Consider the following 18,689-nt stretch of genomic DNA (forward strand, 5'->3'; position numbering starts at 1 on the left):
TTCAGGTTTTTTAGCAAACCAGTTTTATGCTATCTATCGACAATTGGCACGAACTTTACAAACAACCCAGTATAATTCGATCATAATTAAAAAAACTACCGTATATATTTATTAAATAATGTATGTGTCATTCTGTTTTCCAACCTTTCTTTATCTTAAAGGGTACTTTACAAATTTTCTGCCTCCAGAACTTTTCAGGTTTTTTAACAAACCAGTTTTATGCTATCTATCGACAATTGGCACGAACTTTTCAAACAACCCAGTATAATTCAATAATATTTAAAAGACTACGGTATATATTTATTAAATAATATATAAGTGTCGTTTTGTTTTACAACCTTTCTTCATCTTAAAGGGTAATTTACAAATTTTCTGCCTCCAGAACTTTTCAGGTTTTTTAGCAAACCAGTTTTATGCTATCTATCGACAATTGGCATGAACTTTACGAACAACCCAATATAATTCAATCCTAATGAAAAAACTACGAAGAATGTGAAAATATAAAACGCATCAAAGTACCCACATTATTATTATCATTATTATTATTATTATTTTCTAATATTACGTAACCGTATGTAAAATGTCTCTGTCACAATCGAATGAGATAATAAAAAAGAATCTCAATCTGAAAAAAAAAGTTAAAAGATAAAAAGAGTAAAGCTAATTAAGGGTTCAATACTCCCCCATTTACGTCCTACTACTACTACACACACACACACACACACATATACACAGCACTTAAAACTATTCCCTTTCAGTTAGTACGTGGTCCGGAAACGTTTTTGATGCCGCAGGCAGGGAAAGTGACGACAAACATGACTATAACATAAGACGAACAGGGATAAAGTACTTTACTGATGTTTATCTTATATACATATACATATACATATGTATATATGTATTCCCTTTCATATTACTTTATTATTAAATTCAAAAAATCATTAGCAACTACTATATAACACGATTGATTTCATAGCTAAAAGCTACGCCTAAGGAAATCACACACACACACATACCTTTTTTTTATATTTCAGTGTTTGATCTTTTCAGACCATGTGCAACACACTGTAATGTACATAATATTTTATTACACACTTACACTTACTATATATATATATATATATATATATATAATAATAATGTATATATATTAATATTATTATATATAATATTAATTATATATATTTTAATATTTTATTGTTTATTATTTAATTATATGGACCGTATATTTGGAAAGTGGTGTAAGTCCGGTTAAAAAAAAAAAAAAAAAAAAAAAAAAGAGAGATATCACGTAATTTGTGCTTAATTTAATGTAAACTTTTTATGTGTGTGGATAACTAGTTAATATTTAATGTGCTAAAAAGTGGCCACGTTTTGTACAATTTAAAATTAGTCGGTAAAAGAAATTGAGTAATGATTGATATGAAAACCTTTAATTTTCTCGAAACAAAAGAAAGTGGACTTACACCACTTTAAAAATATATACAGTCCATATATATATATGACTTTAGCAGATAAAATCGATAGTATTTCGCTTTCTCTTTGCAGATTTATCATAACCTCCCCTCTTCATACTCACCCCCCTTTTTTATATCTACTCTTCACGACTACTCTACGTTTTGTTATATTTTTTTATTATTTTTCTTTTTTTTGTTTTAATTTTTTCTACTCTCCCTCCGACCTGTATTTATTTTTTTTTATATTGTACTATACATTACATCTCTACGCGTATATAAAAAAATATATATATGTATGTATGTATGTATGTATGTATGTAGTAGTGTGTGTGTGTGTGTGTATATACATCCCTGAATGTTCTCTCAGCCGTGATTCTAATCATCGTCCCGATACGGATCGGACGTTAATAAGTCGATGCTCGTTGGCCGGTTTAATTTATCAGTCGACGCACTCGCGTTGTCCAATTTAAACGAGCCGCCGATGACCATGTAACTACTCGTGCTATACTCTCTCTCTTTCTCTTTCTCTCTCTCTCTCTCTCTCTCTCTCTACTCTCACACTATTTCTCGTATGTTACGTTCGTCGGATAATAACGGTTGATATTAGGTCGAATCTCCTGTTTCGAGTTAATTACTCGTCCGATATTAATTGTATACTGATATTCAAGTGAAATTTTCCAATATGTTTACATAAATAATATTATAATATTACATGTATTATACTATAACTGTATTTATCCTAGCATGAATACACCGGGGTATATGTAATACATATAACACACACACACATATAGTAACATCATATAATATATGTATTATAATATAATATATAATATTACTATATATATATAGATATCACAATTGATATATATATATATATAGTATAGTATAATATTACTATATTATACTATATATATAGTATAATATAATTATAGGTTTTTTAGTTTTATTATATATAGGTTATATTAGTATATTAGTACTATATATTATATTATATTATATTATATTATATTATATTATATTATATTATATTATATTATATTATATTATATTATATTATATTATATTATATTATATTATATTATCTATAGTATAATATGATAATATATATATATTAGTAGTATAATATATAGTATAATATATAGTACTAATATACAAATAATATACTATATATAAATAAAAATTCAATATTACAATGTTTGTCCACTAATAACTCCGAAATTAGTTAACCAATTTTGATAAATTTTTTATATGTTTAATGTGATTTATTTCAACTTGAAATATAGGATAATTTTTATCGCAATTATATTTTAATTTTTATAACAAATTTAAAGATTTATTCTTTTCTCTCTCTCTCTTTAGAAGTTATCTAGGTCTCTAAGTTGTTTAATTATTCAACAGATGGTGTTGTATTTCAGTTCAATTATTTCAATTTACATAACGACATAACCTAACTCTTTCGTGGTATTATTATTTTACGTATTCCATTCTAATTGTGGTATTATTTAGTATATTGTTTATTATTTATTAAATAGTTTAAAATTGCAATTATAATCAATGTTTTATAACAAAGCTACATCAACACGTGACCGGTACACTCTAAGTAGTATATATATATAATATTTCCTTCATTAAACCTTTTGTGAATACTATGAGGGGGCGCATATAAGCGTCCAACAAAAACAATTCTGTGTAAGACTCATATGTGCAATTTATCAATTCTTTTTTGGTTTTTCTATTTAACCTCTTCTTGGCTTAAAATTCTTTTTAATTTTTCTAATCAACATCATTTTCACCTTAGCAATAAAATCATTTCATTTAACAACTATTTGCAATTGTCAGACACGTTTAAAAGGGTTTAATGATTACTCCTTGTTTTAACTAATCGATAATGTTTTTTTATTGCTAATATAATTGTGTATGTTGATGTTTATACCTTGTATTTAAATGATTTAGTGTAGATATATATATATATATCATTATATGTAGGAAATTTTGTTAAAAGGTTCTTTTTCGATCCAGTTCCGGATCCGTTTTCCAGCTATTCGCGCTAATATCATTCTGTTGAGATCCGTTTACAATGCTATCCCATTGAACCCCGTAATCTGGTAGCACTTTAACGCTGGATTATGATGGTACCGTGTGCAGAAGCTTACCATATATATATATATATATATATATATATATATATATATATAGAAGGTACATATACATATCATGGTTTTGGTATAATCGGTCTGACGCATTGGAAATGCGCTTTCTCTTCGAGAACTCGCTTGAAAAAATATTCATCATCTTTTTTTTTATCTTTATTTGTATTTTTATTTATTCTTGTTTCTTTTTTTTTCTTTTTCTTTTTCTTTTTTTTTTATTATTTATTATTTATTTTCTTTTTATTTTTCTTTTTTATTTTTATTTTCTTTTTCCCCTTTTCGATTTATAGGTCAAAGCATTCTCGTAATCATTGGATTCATTCAAGTTGAAATCGTACGTTACATTATCTACGATGAAGATCTTTCGACGTGACTTTTTCTTGCGTAAAATGAAAAAAAAAAAAAAAACAGAAAAAAAAACCAAGAAAAAAGAATAAAATGTATTCTTTATGCTCACACATTTATTTACATTTTGATCTCTTCGTGTATATTAAATGGAAAATTTATTTAAAAAAAAAAAAAAAATATATATATATATATATATATATATATATATATATATATGTATGTATATTGTCAATTTATGGTTTTTAAGATAGGAATTATGTTTTTATGGTTAACCATGTTCTCAATTTGCGGAATGATCATTTTTTTGAATGACCATTAAAAGTTAAATATGTGTGTGTGTGTGTGTGTGTTAGTATCTTATGTAGTTTTACAACTGACTTGAGAGTTGAGAGATGATTGATATCATTTGTTTTTTACAATATTCTTTAATTATTCATTGATGACATGTCATGATATGACACTTGGAAAAATTATTATTTATTTGCAAATAATGATGAACGTAAATGTACCTGAATCATATTTATTTTCCTGCACACACAATTACTACGTATCTTTAATAAAATCTATTTAAATATATGTATAAAAAGTAATTATATTATATAATAAATTAATTAATTAAAAACAGTGATAAATCTATAATAAAATTCTGATAATGTATTCAAATATATCAATTAAACTTGGTAACAATTTGTAATTATATAAAATGAACTTTTACTAATTGTCAATCATAATTTAGAGGTTTTTTAAGTCTCTAGGTTCTTTAAATTTCCAATAGATGGTGCTGTATTACAATTCAATTATTTCGCCATATTCACGTTGTACGTTTTTTCAGAGTTCGTATGACATTACTAACTTTGTGTTCGTATGACAGTACTAACAAATTTTCTTTATGTTAAAAATAGAATCAGTAAGTAATTGTTAACTAATTTTTAGTTCATTTCAAGTATTTAAATTAGTTAATATATATATAGTTGATTCAATTAAATTATATATATAAACAACATAATATTTATATATAATAATATTAATTAAACTTGTAAATAATTTTTAAATATATAAAATAAACTTTTACTGAATCTTAATTTAGAGCTTTTTTAAGTCTCTAGGTTCTTTAAATTTCCAATAGATGGTGTTATATTACAATTCGATTATTTCGCGATATTCACGTTGTACGTTTTTTCAGAGTTACGTATGACATTACTAACTTTGTGTTTTATATTTTTTCGTGTAATAAAATATAAACAAATTTTCTTTATGTTAAAAATAGAATCAGTAGGTAATTGTTAAATAATTTTTAGTTCATTTCAAGTATTTAAATTAGTTAATATATATATAGTTGATTCAATTAAATTATATATATAAACAACATAATATTTATATATAATAATATTAATTAAACTTGTAAATAATCTTTAAATATATAAAATAAACTTTTACTGAATCTTAATTTAGAGCTTTTTTAAGTCTCTAGGTTCTTTAACTTTCCAATAGATGGTGCTGTATTACAATTCAATTATTTCGCCATATTCACGTTGTACGTTTTTTCAGAGTTACGTATGACATTACTAACTTTGTGTTTTATATTTTTTCGTGTAATAAAATATAAACAAATTTTCTTTATGTTAAAAATAGAATCAGTAAGTAATTGTTAACTAGTTTTTAGTTCATTTCAAGTATTTAAATTAGTTAATATATATATATATATAGTTGGTTGAATTATATTATGTATAAATTAATAGATATATAGTTAATTGATGTACTCAACTAATATTTAAGTAATTATAATTATATATAAGCAACATAATGTTTATATATGATAATATTAATTAAACTTGTTAATATTTTTTCAGTAATATAACAACAACAAATAAAATCTCAATTCAACAAAATAATTAATATAATTATATGTTTATGTTAAAAATAAAATCAGTAAATAACTGTTAACTAATTTATAGTACCATACATATATCCATGCATACATATACGCCTATATATAATAATATTAATTAAACTTGTACATATATTATAGTTTATATAACAAGCAATAAAATCATTGACAAACAAAATAATTGATATAATTATAATGTTAATGATTAAAAAATACAATCATTTAATAACTTAAATGATATTATTAAGTACATATACATAAGATATATATGTAAAAGAAAAATACTTGTGTATTGAATTAATCCAAAATAGTCATAGAATATTATAGATTCGCGTTCTCCGACCTACTCTCGAGTTAGAGTGCTGCCTTGATAGCCCGAGGCTTTGCCGCAGGATCGCATCGTTGAACGTAATGGCTATGCAAGGTGCGTGCGTTCCAACTTGCGTTTGCCACCGCCACCACATTCATTGAAAATACGCCGCTTATCCATAGTCACACACGTACCACGCGTTTACACGTTCTCTACTGGTCAGCCTCGGCAAAGTCCTTTTCGTAACACGTAGTAGGTAGAGATAGGTAAGATAGGTAAGTAGCAAGTAAAGTAACTAACTAAGTACCTACATACCTGTATATACATATATATAGGATTTATGTTAAATCTATGTTGTTACAATCTACAGGATCTTGCAAAACAATCTTTTGTTTAACGAATTTCTTTAAAGAACAATTTAAACAATATTTAAAACTTATTCGACCTTCAAACTTGTCCTATTTTAACACAGGAATGTTTTAACGGGATTAACAAAGTGATTAGAAAAAAAAAGGACGATCAACCATAAACTTAAGGGAGGAATCTCATGTTTATTCACGAAGGCTGATGGTGGTGTATGTTTTTTTGTTTTGTAAGTTACAACATCAGGGGATCAACGACAAAAAGGGTCAGTACCATCTGATGTTCTCTAAAGGGTTTCTATAAAACACTACCTCTTTCTTTTTTTATCATTGAAATAATTACGTTTTTGTTAAATTCAAAATATGTAACATTGATAGTTTGTAAGAGCCTGTATCGATGAACCAACATTCTTACGTTGTTTAGTAATACAGAATAGTTTACTTGTACAAAAAGAAAAGAAAACAAAAAAAAGGAGTTCAAGACAAAAAAAAACCCTATATTGTAATTCCCTATTGGACTGTACGATTCCATTTTTTTAATATCTTTTAAAGTAATACATAAAAGTCTTTTTCTTTTTCTATGGATAAAAGTTCACACGTAGTAGACTTTATCTTAGAGTGGGGAAAAGAATTATTATATATGGATAGTTCAGATCAGATCAGAACAGAACAGAACAGAGTAGAACAGAGTAGAACAGGCGTTAAGAAGCAAGTAAAAAAAAAAAAAAAAAAAAAAGAAAAAAAAAGGAAAACCTATAACTCCTCCGTCCTCGAAGCAAGCAAACCCGCCACTACTGTCGTCCCTCGAGGACACAACTGTTGAGAGAGTAACAAACACGATGATGACGATGAAATACATAAAAGCAAGAACGTTTTCTCTCGTATCCTTACGTAGAACGGATTACGGACTCTCGGGCCAGCAGGCTCAGGCCGAGTTTGTCTCGTGATTTCGAAATGAGACGAGATGAATACACGCCTCTTAGAAGAGACAACACCAACAGCTTGTGCCACACAGCTTGATCGATCGTTGGAGAGATCGTTTCCTCTCTCTCTGTCTTACTTAACCACCACTACATAATCCCTTTCTTACATATATCTATGTATGTATTATATATATATATATATATCTCCTTCTGTTCCTCCCCCTGCCCTCTGCCCCCTGCCCCCTGCCCCCTCCTCCTCCCCTCCCACCATTTTACTGTACATTTCATCCTTCTAACGTAATTTTCCATTTGACATTACTCACCGAATTTCTATCTCTCTACCATTTTCGGGTTAATTGTTAACGTGGTAATGTGGGATGACACTGATTGGCTTACCTGGAATCAAAATAGATATATTGATATTAAATTCTGATCGATATTTAGAAATCTCAAATTGCGTAATTCAATATTAAATAATAAAACAGTTAGTTTGAGTATTCGATTTAATTGTTTAGTTCAAATAAACTTTCATCATATTTATTTCTTAACACTTTTACCGATCGCTAAAGTTTCAACAGCATATGCACGTCTGATTAACAGTTCAGTCGCAGATACTACTAATAAATTTTAATAGGATACTAAATAAGATTCTAATAATAAATTATTGTTCATATAATGATAGTGACTCTTTATCGCAATGTCAACCGATAACTAAAAGCTGATTAATCAATTTTTGTTTGGTAAGGGTCGGTAACAAAAAACAAAGCCTATTAATAGGCTAGCGGTCGTTAAAGTGTTAAGTATTATCTTATATATATATATATATTGTAAATAACAAAACAAATAAATTAAAGTTCATTCTTATCTTTCTTTATATCTTTTTCTTTATCCCTAAAATTTTATGCTTATCAATTGGTAATACATTTTGTTAAGTATATATGTGTATGAGAATAATAATTTGTCAATGTATGTTGGTTGTTATTTGATTTAAGAAAATGTTTGGTTTCTTTGAGAAAAGAAATAATTTAAAATCCTTAAAAAGGATCTACTCTCGAGGTATCAACTGACAGAAGAAGAGAAGGCCTTCGATCTTGGCGGCTACTGGAGAGGTGAACGTACACATACAAACACACATATACGTTCTTAGAACTTAAGGAGTGATTGTTGTGTCGGCAATGGGCCGTTGTCGCAATGGGAAGTCTTCTCTTGCAACCGGTACTAAATCGTTTCGCTTCGGCAGGTCTCGCAAGAGACGTCAGAAGCGGGTCCCAGTCGAGCGATTCACCGGAACTGACGATCTCCCTTTCTGAACTCACGATCTCGAACGATATAACAACACAAACTACGGGAATCTTTAATATTTAATCCCAAATATCTTCTAAGTACATAAATATAAGAAACCCTTTCCCCTAAATCCAAATAAAATTATTCAACAATCGTTGTATTAACCTAAAATTATATGAAACAATAGAATTGCTAAAGAAAGAGGCAAAACTCTAAACGATAATTAAAAGAAAAAAAAGAAATCGTAAAGAGTAATTTAAAAATTCCCGCCAAAAGTCGTTAGATTACCCCCCACTCATCGAATAACGATGACGAAACATGTTATACTCTATATACATGTATTATCGAACTTTTCGGCCCTTTTGAAATGATGACGTAGCGACACTAGCGCCAGTCGGTAAAGCCGCATCATGACGATAACTCTTAGAGAATGTCGAGTTCCTCGTCCTCGTCGTCGTATGTTGAACTTTCATCGATGTTTTTCGGTCGATACGAGTAGGTTTCTTGATTGGAGACTCCAGTATTGGCCACCATAATAGTGGCGTCGTCGTGTCAGTCAGTAATAATGTAGTAGTACCGACTACTACGGCATCTGACGCAGAGAACATTTCTTGGCACGCTCGGTACCTTGCCCGTTGTCGTTGTCGTCGTTGTTGCTGTTGGCCGGCCTTGCCAAGGCTGCAGGCCATCGAACTTTTGCCCTACTGCCGCGCCACGTAATATCATCCGTACGCGATGCGCAAGAACGAGGATAACCGACACAACTCGCGCGCCTTCCTCGTTCGTTCGTTGGTTCGCTGGTTTGTTGTTGGGTTCGTTCGTTCGTTCGTTCGTTCGTACGAAAAGAACTAGGGAGGAGCTCAAACTACGAATACAGGGCCGTCTACGTTTTATTTTAAACCTTGGGCTATTAACCTTTTAGACACTACGCGCACCATTATAGTGGCTTTCGCGGGTGCCATCTTCCAGTACGACGCACCACTATATTGACAATCGTGGACGACATCTAGCAGTACGATGCGTCAATAGGAAGCCATCTTTCAGTATGACGCGCCACTATAGTGGCTTTCGCGGATATCTTTTTAAATATATATTATACGTAATTTTATTATTAAGCAAATTGAATATATAAATAAATAAAAATGAAAGATATATGGACCGTCTATTTTTAAAGTGATGTAAATCCAGTTTAGAAACAAAAAAGAGATATCACGTAATTTATGCTTAATTTAATGTAAACTTTTTATGCGTGTGGATAACTAGTTAATATTTAATTTCTTAAAAAGTGGCCATGTTTTGTACAATTAAAAATTAGTCGGTAAAAGAAATTGAATGAAAATTCATATGAAAATCTTCAATTTTCTCGAAACAAAAGAAAGTGGACTAACACCACTTTAAAAATATACGGTCCATATATATATAATTCGATTGTTACATGCAAATAGGGATTTCTAAATAAAACTAGAATACATATGAGAATATTAAAAAAAAAAAAGAAAAAAATAAATCTCACTAGATTTATTTTGGTTATTATCAAATTTGCATCAGATTCGATATTCACGAGAGAAAATAATATTTAAAAAAATACGTACGGTCATGCGAACTTTTGCAAAACGATCAAAAGGAAAAATGATGGAAAATGTGTATGTATATGTATATATATATATTTATGAAGGGTTGGGTTTGCTTAAAAATAAATAAGAAGCTTTGCACAACATATTGAAAAATCATCATCCTCATTCTTTATACCTCCGAACGCAATTCATTTATTGATTTTGGTTCTGACGTCCGTGCCGTTATTAAATTCCTCATCACTCTAAACGAAAGAATGAAGAAGAAACGAGAAAACGAAAAGGTTGAAAAGGGATGAAAGAAAGAGAAAAAGAAAAAGAGAGAGAGAGAGAGAGGTTAGATTAAGTTTAGTTTGTTAGGTTAGCTTGGGACAAAAGGTGAACATATTTTTGAAAAATTGTCTACGTTTAACAAACAACTCACTGATTGATATTAATTAGTGGATTTATTTAATTGGGCCTAGCTCAACGTGTTATGCCCTGTGGTAATTTGGGTGTCAATGATACAACTTGGAATTTAATGGATAATGAAAACAACCATTGTGTTATTGGTTCTGGTTTGTAAAAGAGGCCAAACTGTGCCACGGTCGTGCGCACAATCCATCGAAACAGGGGCTTCATCGTTGGACGCATTTTTAACCCTCCCTTATAACGTTTGTTAATCTCGTTAGCGAAACGAATCGTAATATAACTGGTAATAGAAAACAAAAAGAAAAAGCTCAGTAATGCAGTAATTTCGTAATTCAAATGTTTCCCCTTTCAACCATAACATCAGTGTCATGTTCATGTATAAATCAAATAAGCTGATAATAAATGTCATGTTATTTTGTGTAATTTCAAATGTGTGTCCTATTTAATCTCTCATCATGTCCCCTAATGTATTTATTAATGTTCTTTGTGACTAGTTTAAACATCGTTATCAAAAATTATTGATAACGTTGGTGGTGGTAGTTCTTTGATTTGTTTCTGTATTCGTGATAATTATTCTTTACAAAATAGTTGAATATTGTAAAAAACTTCACTAGCGTATCCTCCACCTACTGTTATAAAGCCCAAGCTAGGAAAACTGTAACGGTAATTAATTATGTTGCCAACCGGATGCATAATTACGGATTTTGTTAATAACGGCCAGTTAATTGACGATCTAATTGCTAATAAGCAGGATACAACTCTATTATATTATATATATATATATATATATATATATATATATATATATATATATATATATATATATATATATATATATAAATATAGATGTATATATAAATATAGATGTATATATGTAACGGATAATCGCAAATAATTAGTAACGAAGTTAACGAGTGAACTATCGGTTAGTAACTTGCCAGTAACTAAACAGAAATATCCGTAATGAGCGTTGATTATGCAAGTACAATTATCGTATTCTATCGTAATAGTACTCTTTAACTCTTCTATATTGCTATAAATTACAAACTATTATCATCGATTAATAATCTTGATTACAATTAATAATTATTAAATGCTAACGATTAAAAACAATAACAACAAACAAAGGTACCTAACACAGTAACGTAAATACTTAAACTGTTAATTCAGTTACAACCGGAAAATTATTATAACTGAAAATGAACAACGGTAAAAAATTGATTAACAAAAAAAAGAAACAATTACGATGAAAATATCCTTGATAAAACTTGAGAAATTATTCAAATACTTTTTATTCCTCAGTTCCCATAACCTATTGGAAAAAGGAATAATCGATAATGGTACTTTCCAGAGTTACCTACTACTAGTCCCGTAATTGACACCACATCAGTCCATTTGACGAGTCATTACCTTTCTAGAAATTCCATTAGCACCAAACAAGATTGAGTTATATTAGTTGATTATCGTCAATTATCAAAGATTCATGAGTTTTCAATTGAATGTTTGAGTTGTTGTGAATAGTGGGAATGTTGGGAAGAAAATGAGACAAAGTAGTTGTTGTATAGTAGTTGACCGGCTAACCTCTAGACCCTAGAGTATGTTAGTTAGGGTGCGAACTAAGAATACAGACAGCACCATCTTCTCGGTCACGCGAGTAAAACATTCGCCGCTCATTACGGATTCCTCCTTGCAACTCTAATATGTCTTTTTTCTTCTTCAGTTGTTTTTTTGTCTTCATTTTGTAACCCGTTAGATACAACGTAACGCTTACGTCTAAGTTAACCGTAACTTTCGTCTAGAGTTCATTTTCTTCGTCTATTCTACGAATGATTAAAACACAACTAACTTGATGTATTTCTTTTTCCTATCCCCTATGATTTTTCTTTTCAAAATAAACGTAACTAACGCAATACTTGTTCTGTTACTTTGAGATTCTGAATCGTGAGAATTTGAATCGTAACCGGATGTAGTAAACCCCGACTGGGTTCGAAGGTTTTACCAGGAGAGAGAGAAAGAGAGAGAGAGAGAGAGTTCAAGTTCAAAGTTCAAGTTCATCTTGATCCAACTCACGGTTCTTCTCAACGTAACGTGATTCCTCATTCTTTACTCTCGTTCTTTTTATTGCTTGCTTGCTTGCTTGCTTGCTGACTTGATGTTTAATTTATGAACGATGATGCCTATTGTATCTTATTAAAACTAAAGATATAATAATGTATGAACTTGCCGAGAAAAATAACAGAACGGATGCAGTAACAAAACACTGTACTTATTATACATTATTTTCATATTTTTTGTTTCAAAAAAAGACACAAATAAATAAATCATTGGTCAATCCAAAAAAAAAATACAACTCGTCTCAAAAAAAACAACTGTGTTGAGCACATTATAATCTTAAATGTAATTTCCTATTTCTAATGAATTACCTAAAAATAGATAAACTCACGAATAACTTGAAGTATTTTTGAGATTTGATCAATTAACAAAATTAACCTAAAATAATTTCAACGATATATGATCAGAAAACAATCCAAAGTGTAAATCAAAGTTAAATTATTATAAATTAGTGTATATTAATGATAGGAGTTAACCTCTTAGGCACTATGCGCCATTATATTGGCTTTCGCGGATGCCATCTAGCAGTAAAACGCGTTACTATAGTGTTTTTCGCGCCATCTTCCAGTACGACGCGCCACCATAGTGGCTTTCACGGATAATATCTTTTAAAATATATGTTATACTTAGTTTTATTATTAATTATTAAAGTTAATTGTTCAAATTAAAGTAAGTGCAATATATTTTAATGAAAAATTATAATTTAATTTAAAGAAACAGCTCTGTGCAATATTCAGCAGTGCCTAAGAGGTTAACAAAACTCTGCCTACTTAATATTTAGATACTTAGATAATAACCTAACTAGTCCCAAGCCCAAATTATAGAAAAAGGGTTCGAGAGCGAATCTAGCAACCTCCTTAAAAAAAAGTAATCCCTACCAGAACTAACAAAAAAAAAACCTTTTAGGCTGCAAAGGTTAGAAATAACTGGACGAAATCCTAATAATAATAATAATTATAAAAAGTAGAGTTAACAAACAAACAAAATAATAATCAAATTGGAAAAAAGATTATATTCCAAAAAGAATATGAAGATACTAAGATTTTACGTTTAACATAAGAATGTTTCTCTCGATTGGTTGTTTGCGTTCGAGGAAAATACACGGTGTGAAAGAGACAGCACGTGGTAGTAGTAGTGGAATACTCCTCGCGGATCGTCGAGCCTAACGGTTGTCCGGTAACCACGTCAGAGCCGGTGCTAGCGGTACTCGCGGTCGTTCCGTTACTCGACCGACAGATCCGCTAACGCGACTCAACCAACTTCTCTATCTATCTCTCTTTCTCTTTCTCTCTTTCCTACGTAGGTAGGTATATATATATACGTCGACCCTTCTTCTACCTCCTCCCCCTCCGTCACCCTCCTACCTGGCTCCCTACATCCGTGTCTCCTATCCCTCTTTCTCTTTTTCTCTCTCAACAACACACTCTCTTTCGTAGGCGTGCGCGCGAACGCAAGTAAACGCAATCTTTCTCTCTCTCTCTCTCTCTCTCTCTCTTTCTCTCGGTTTTATTCTATGGGGATGGATGGATTGCTGGATCCGCTTCGTCTACGGTGCGAAATTTACGACTACTCGAACCTATCTCTCCTTTTTCTTTCTCCTCCATCTTTTCTCACTACAACTTTGTCCTTATTTTCTTTCTAATACACGTTTTACTATGAAACTACTCTTTTCCTAGATTCTTCTATACGTTAAGGATAAGACAAAAAAAGAAGTAGTTAATGTATCTTTTCTATTTGTCGTTTGTTTGTTTGGTTAGTTTGCTAACTTTGATGCAACAATACAAAATGTATATTCAACAAGAGGGCTTCTGTTTATTGGAAATTTTTATATATGTGTTTGTATGAAAGGCCTTTGCCAGTTCCACCGTTTTACTCAGAGACTATTATCCTGTACACTAGCATGATGAATATACTAGGAATGTATTCATGTATGAGTATAGAATTCTTGAGGGTACCCAATAATTTAGGACGTAGGTTTATGGAAATGAATATACAGGTGGGGGGAGAATCCCCACTCAAGAAATTTAACTGGGAGATACAAAAATAATGAACTAAGTTTGTATAACGTGTGTGAGATCATTTGTAAATGTAATAAAATATCGTGCACGTTAAAAAACTATAAAGGAAAAAAAACAACACGGTTATATCCTGTACCTGTTCCCGTGATCGGTGGTGAGGCTAACTGCGAACTGCTTATATCCGGTGGTTGCTGGGTTTGCTGGGTTTGCTGTTGTTGTTGTTGTTGTTGCTGCTGTTGCTGCGGACTATTGGCAGCTACCTGCACACTACCTGGACTAGCCGCACTCTCTGCCATGTTTCTTATTTATTTGTTTCTTCTTTTATTTATAATTTTTGTCTACTTGTTTTGCTTTGACTTGTTTGTTTCTTCTTCTGTTTCTCAGTTTAATAGAAATGAAATATTTCTGAATACTTTTAATTGTTGTTTCTGTGAAAATTTTATCGTTACTTGTCGTGATATCAAAAACAAAAAACAAACAAACACTCCGATCGGTCTTGACTACGACGATTTTAAAGCGGCACGATGGTTTTCACGGTCGACCTAGCGCTCTAGTCCGTGAATACTTAAAGTTTTTCGCGACGACAGTTTCCCCTTAATGTCTCGATGTCAGTCTGACACGTTCCGTAACCCTTTTGGCTCTTGGATTTTCTATCACTTGGGGTTAGGTATTTAAAGTCGTGTCTATTGCTCTTCTTCTTTTTCTTCTTCTTCTTCTTGATGTTGTTGTTGCTGCTGTTATTTATGTTGTTGTTGTTGTTGTTGTTGTTGCGAAATCAGACTTTTTCTCATATGTTTCTTCGTAAACGACGACGACATGTATATAAGTATGTAATATATGTATGTGTATATGTGTGTGTGCATGCGTGTTGTTTAATAATTTAACGAACAAACGATCGATAGAAAGGAGGCAGCACACGATGGTAACTCGACATGCTCGACCGACCTATCGTTGAACGCAACGACGATAAGGAGGAGTCGTCGATCTCGCGAAGGATAATAACAACAACGACGACGATGATGATGACGATGACGATGATGATGACGATGACAACAACGTCAGTTGTTCAATGAAATAAACGAGATCATTCTCGTTGCTAATTCTCGGCGCCATGCCAACACCGTTCTTGCGAATAGCAAACTTATTCTTGTTGTTGTTGTTGTTGTCCTTAAATTTCTTCCTACGATGCTAAAATCTTCTTCTTCTTTCTTTTTTATTATCACATTATTCCTTATTATATTCGATTTACCGCGACAACTGATTTCACGCGGTTCCCGATACTCGTAACTATGACAACAACAAGATCTCAATGAGTTACAGTTATCAGAAGAAGGCATGGAGTTGTTACAATGAACACGATGATCTAAAGATCTCGAATAACGTGACGACATCGATTACGTTAGCTAACAGAGTGTACAATTCCCAAGTTTACTCTGTTGTGTTTGTATTATTATTATTCCTAGGCAGCTTTTATTCCTTTTTCTGTTCTTGTTGTTGTTGAACTGGTGGTCAAGGGAGATCCTTTGAAAGGTTCGATGCACCCGATATCAAAAAGAATACCCCAGCAGTGTGGTAGATGACAGAAAAGAGAGAGAGAGAGAGAGAGAGAGAGAGAGAGAGAGATAGAGAGGTGTAGGGTGACTGAAGGTACAAGGAGTAGGAAGGGAAAGGAAGGGAATAGGGAGGAAGGAAGGAAGGAAGGAAGGAAGGATAATGTCCTGGAGTCGAGGACGATAAACCAACACGACGTACGGGCTGATGACGACGTTGATGACGTGGAGGGTTGTTTTCGAAGAGGGGAGAAAAAAGAGAGACGAGAAGAAAAATACGGGTGCTCGGTTAGTAGATGAAAGAGTCGATGATAGGTCGGTCAGTGGGTCTCGTTCAAAGAACGACACGTTGATTCACCCACCAATAGCAACGCGTAATCGTCTTCGTCGTTTTCTTCGTCGTCGTCTTCTTAATTTTCGTCGTTTTCGTTTTCTTCGTTTTCTTCGTCGTGTTGTTGTCGTCAATGTGTACGGGCAACAACAAAACGAACCGGATTGTTTTTCCTTAGAATAATGCGTGCGATAGAAAGAGAAATATGATGAAGTTTGTAATCCTACGATTATTCGATCGAACGAAAAAAGTAAGGAAGGTACGAGGGACGCCACGGTAGAATCGCGTACGCGGGTCGATAGGTCAGTGGGTCTCGTTCAAACCGTCGACTAGCTTTGTCTCTCTCTCTCTCTCCCTCTCTCTCCCACTCCCTACGATTCTTCCTCGCGAAAATGATTCCGCACCAACACGATCTGTATAAGATCGATCACCACCACCGATCCTTTTCCCCATTCACTACATTATCATCATCATCATCGTCATCATCATCCTTACTATTATTATCACCAAGACACCCCAAATATATATATGTATATTATTATTATTTTTATAACCAATGTGACAAGCTATAGTTGTAAACTCGCGAATAGCAAAAGGCGGCACGTCTCCGAGACGGCCAGGAGACGTCCTCGCGAAGAAACCTTCCCACGATTGCCCACCACCACCACCACCTCCTTCGGCAGCCCGAAGAAGGGAGCAGCACCCTTTTCGAGCGAACTCTTCTTCCTCCTCTTCCTATCCTTCTCGTCCTTGATCATTTCTCGCGCGCGGACGCGAACACACTTCCACCCTCTTCCTCCTCCTATTCGCTCCTCCTTTTTCTTCTTCTTCTTCTTCTTGACAATATTCCTTCTTATCTCTCTTTCTTTCTTTCTCTCTCTCTCTCTTTCTTTTCCCTTTCCCTCCCACCCTTATTTCTCGCTCAAAGAGAAACACACCCTCGTTTCACACACGCTAGTGGTAGCCGGGGTCCGTTGGTATTCTCTTTTTTTCCTTTTATTGTTTTTCCATGTTTTATTGTTTTTCCTTTTTTTCTTCGCACCAATCACCTCGTGAAAGTTGACGTCATCCTCGTCATGGTCGACGACGCAGCAGCACCACTACCACCTCCTCCACCACCACCACTAGCACCATACCCTGCCTGAACGTTACCGTGTGACGGATCTTTGTCGTCGTTGTTCCTCCTCCTTCTTCTTCTCCTCCTTACCCTCCTCCTCTTTCTCTTCGTTACCACCGTCAACGTCGTCGCGACGCACCACCGCTCCAGCTTCGAGCTCCTTCCCTTTTTTCTTTTTCTTTTTTTTTTTTAGTCTTTCGTCTTACTCCAAACTATTTCCCTACCACCCACCACCGTTTTTTCGATTGTGTGTTAACCTTTTCTTTTTCCACAACCCTCTTTTCCCCCAAACCCAACCCCCGGGTTTTGTTCTCTTCAATTACGTGACGCACGAACTTGAAACGCGCGATTTTGATTAAATAAAACAACCCCCTCGACGATGAGGGAGAAACACACACCGTCGTTTTTTGGGCGCCCGAACGGTTGCGCTTTAATTTCGGGGGCGCTATTTTATGTGTGCGCTGTGTTCTCACTCCTCTATCTACACTCAGGGAGAACCAAGTGGCTCGAGCTTGTACAAACTAACACCAGATGGTGCATCGATCGATATTATTTAATTCCACGTTTGACCGCTTTTTTCTTCATTGGCGCTGTTATCTTCAACCCTCTTCTAAATTGTTCACGCACCCTTCTAACGCACACCTTTTATATCTGCTGCTTTTTTTTTTACTTTCTATTCCGTCAGTCTGCCTATACCTGCTTCCTTGTATGTCTGACTTTCTGTCTGCCTGCCTAACCTACTTATCTGCTTACTTGCCAGTCTATAACCTTTCCTTTACTACTTTTATTCATTCTTTTAGCTTTTCTACTTAATTTTCTTCATTTACGGGGGTGGTTACTTTTACCCGGCAATT

The 18,689-nt window shown here is 32.7% G+C and overlaps 1 protein-coding gene and 1 long non-coding RNA gene across 6 annotated transcripts in view; one reads left to right on the top strand and one right to left on the bottom strand.

The window, feature by feature from the left end:
• Hr3 (nuclear hormone receptor 3 ROR-beta) overlaps window positions 1–18,292 on the bottom strand; it is a 129,418-nt gene extending 111,126 nt beyond the window's left edge. For 4 of the 5 annotated variants that reach the window (XR_016178603.1, XR_016178602.1, XM_089178550.1 and 1 more), the window contains exon 1: window positions 14,974–18,292. Coding sequence is in view for 3 of the 5 variants with exons in the window: in XM_089178550.1 (XP_089034676.1) it covers window positions 14,974–15,133 (160 nt within the window). In the remaining 2 variants the exon portion in view is untranslated. The remainder of the gene's footprint in view (window positions 1–14,973) is intronic. The other variant, XM_089178554.1, reaches the window with a different exon arrangement.
• Window positions 8,531–11,130, top strand: LOC149030590 (uncharacterized). The gene is made up of 2 exons (XR_016178604.1): window positions 8,531–10,674; window positions 10,761–11,130. It is a non-coding gene; the product is annotated as an uncharacterized LOC149030590 (long non-coding RNA).
• Window positions 18,293–18,689: the final 397 nt, after the last annotated feature.

Source organism: Polistes dominula, unplaced genomic scaffold, assembly GCF_049000335.1.
Source record: "Polistes dominula isolate Pdom_NZ unplaced genomic scaffold, Pdom_raw_medaka contig_11, whole genome shotgun sequence".
Taxonomy (NCBI): domain Eukaryota; kingdom Metazoa; phylum Arthropoda; class Insecta; order Hymenoptera; family Vespidae; genus Polistes; species Polistes dominula.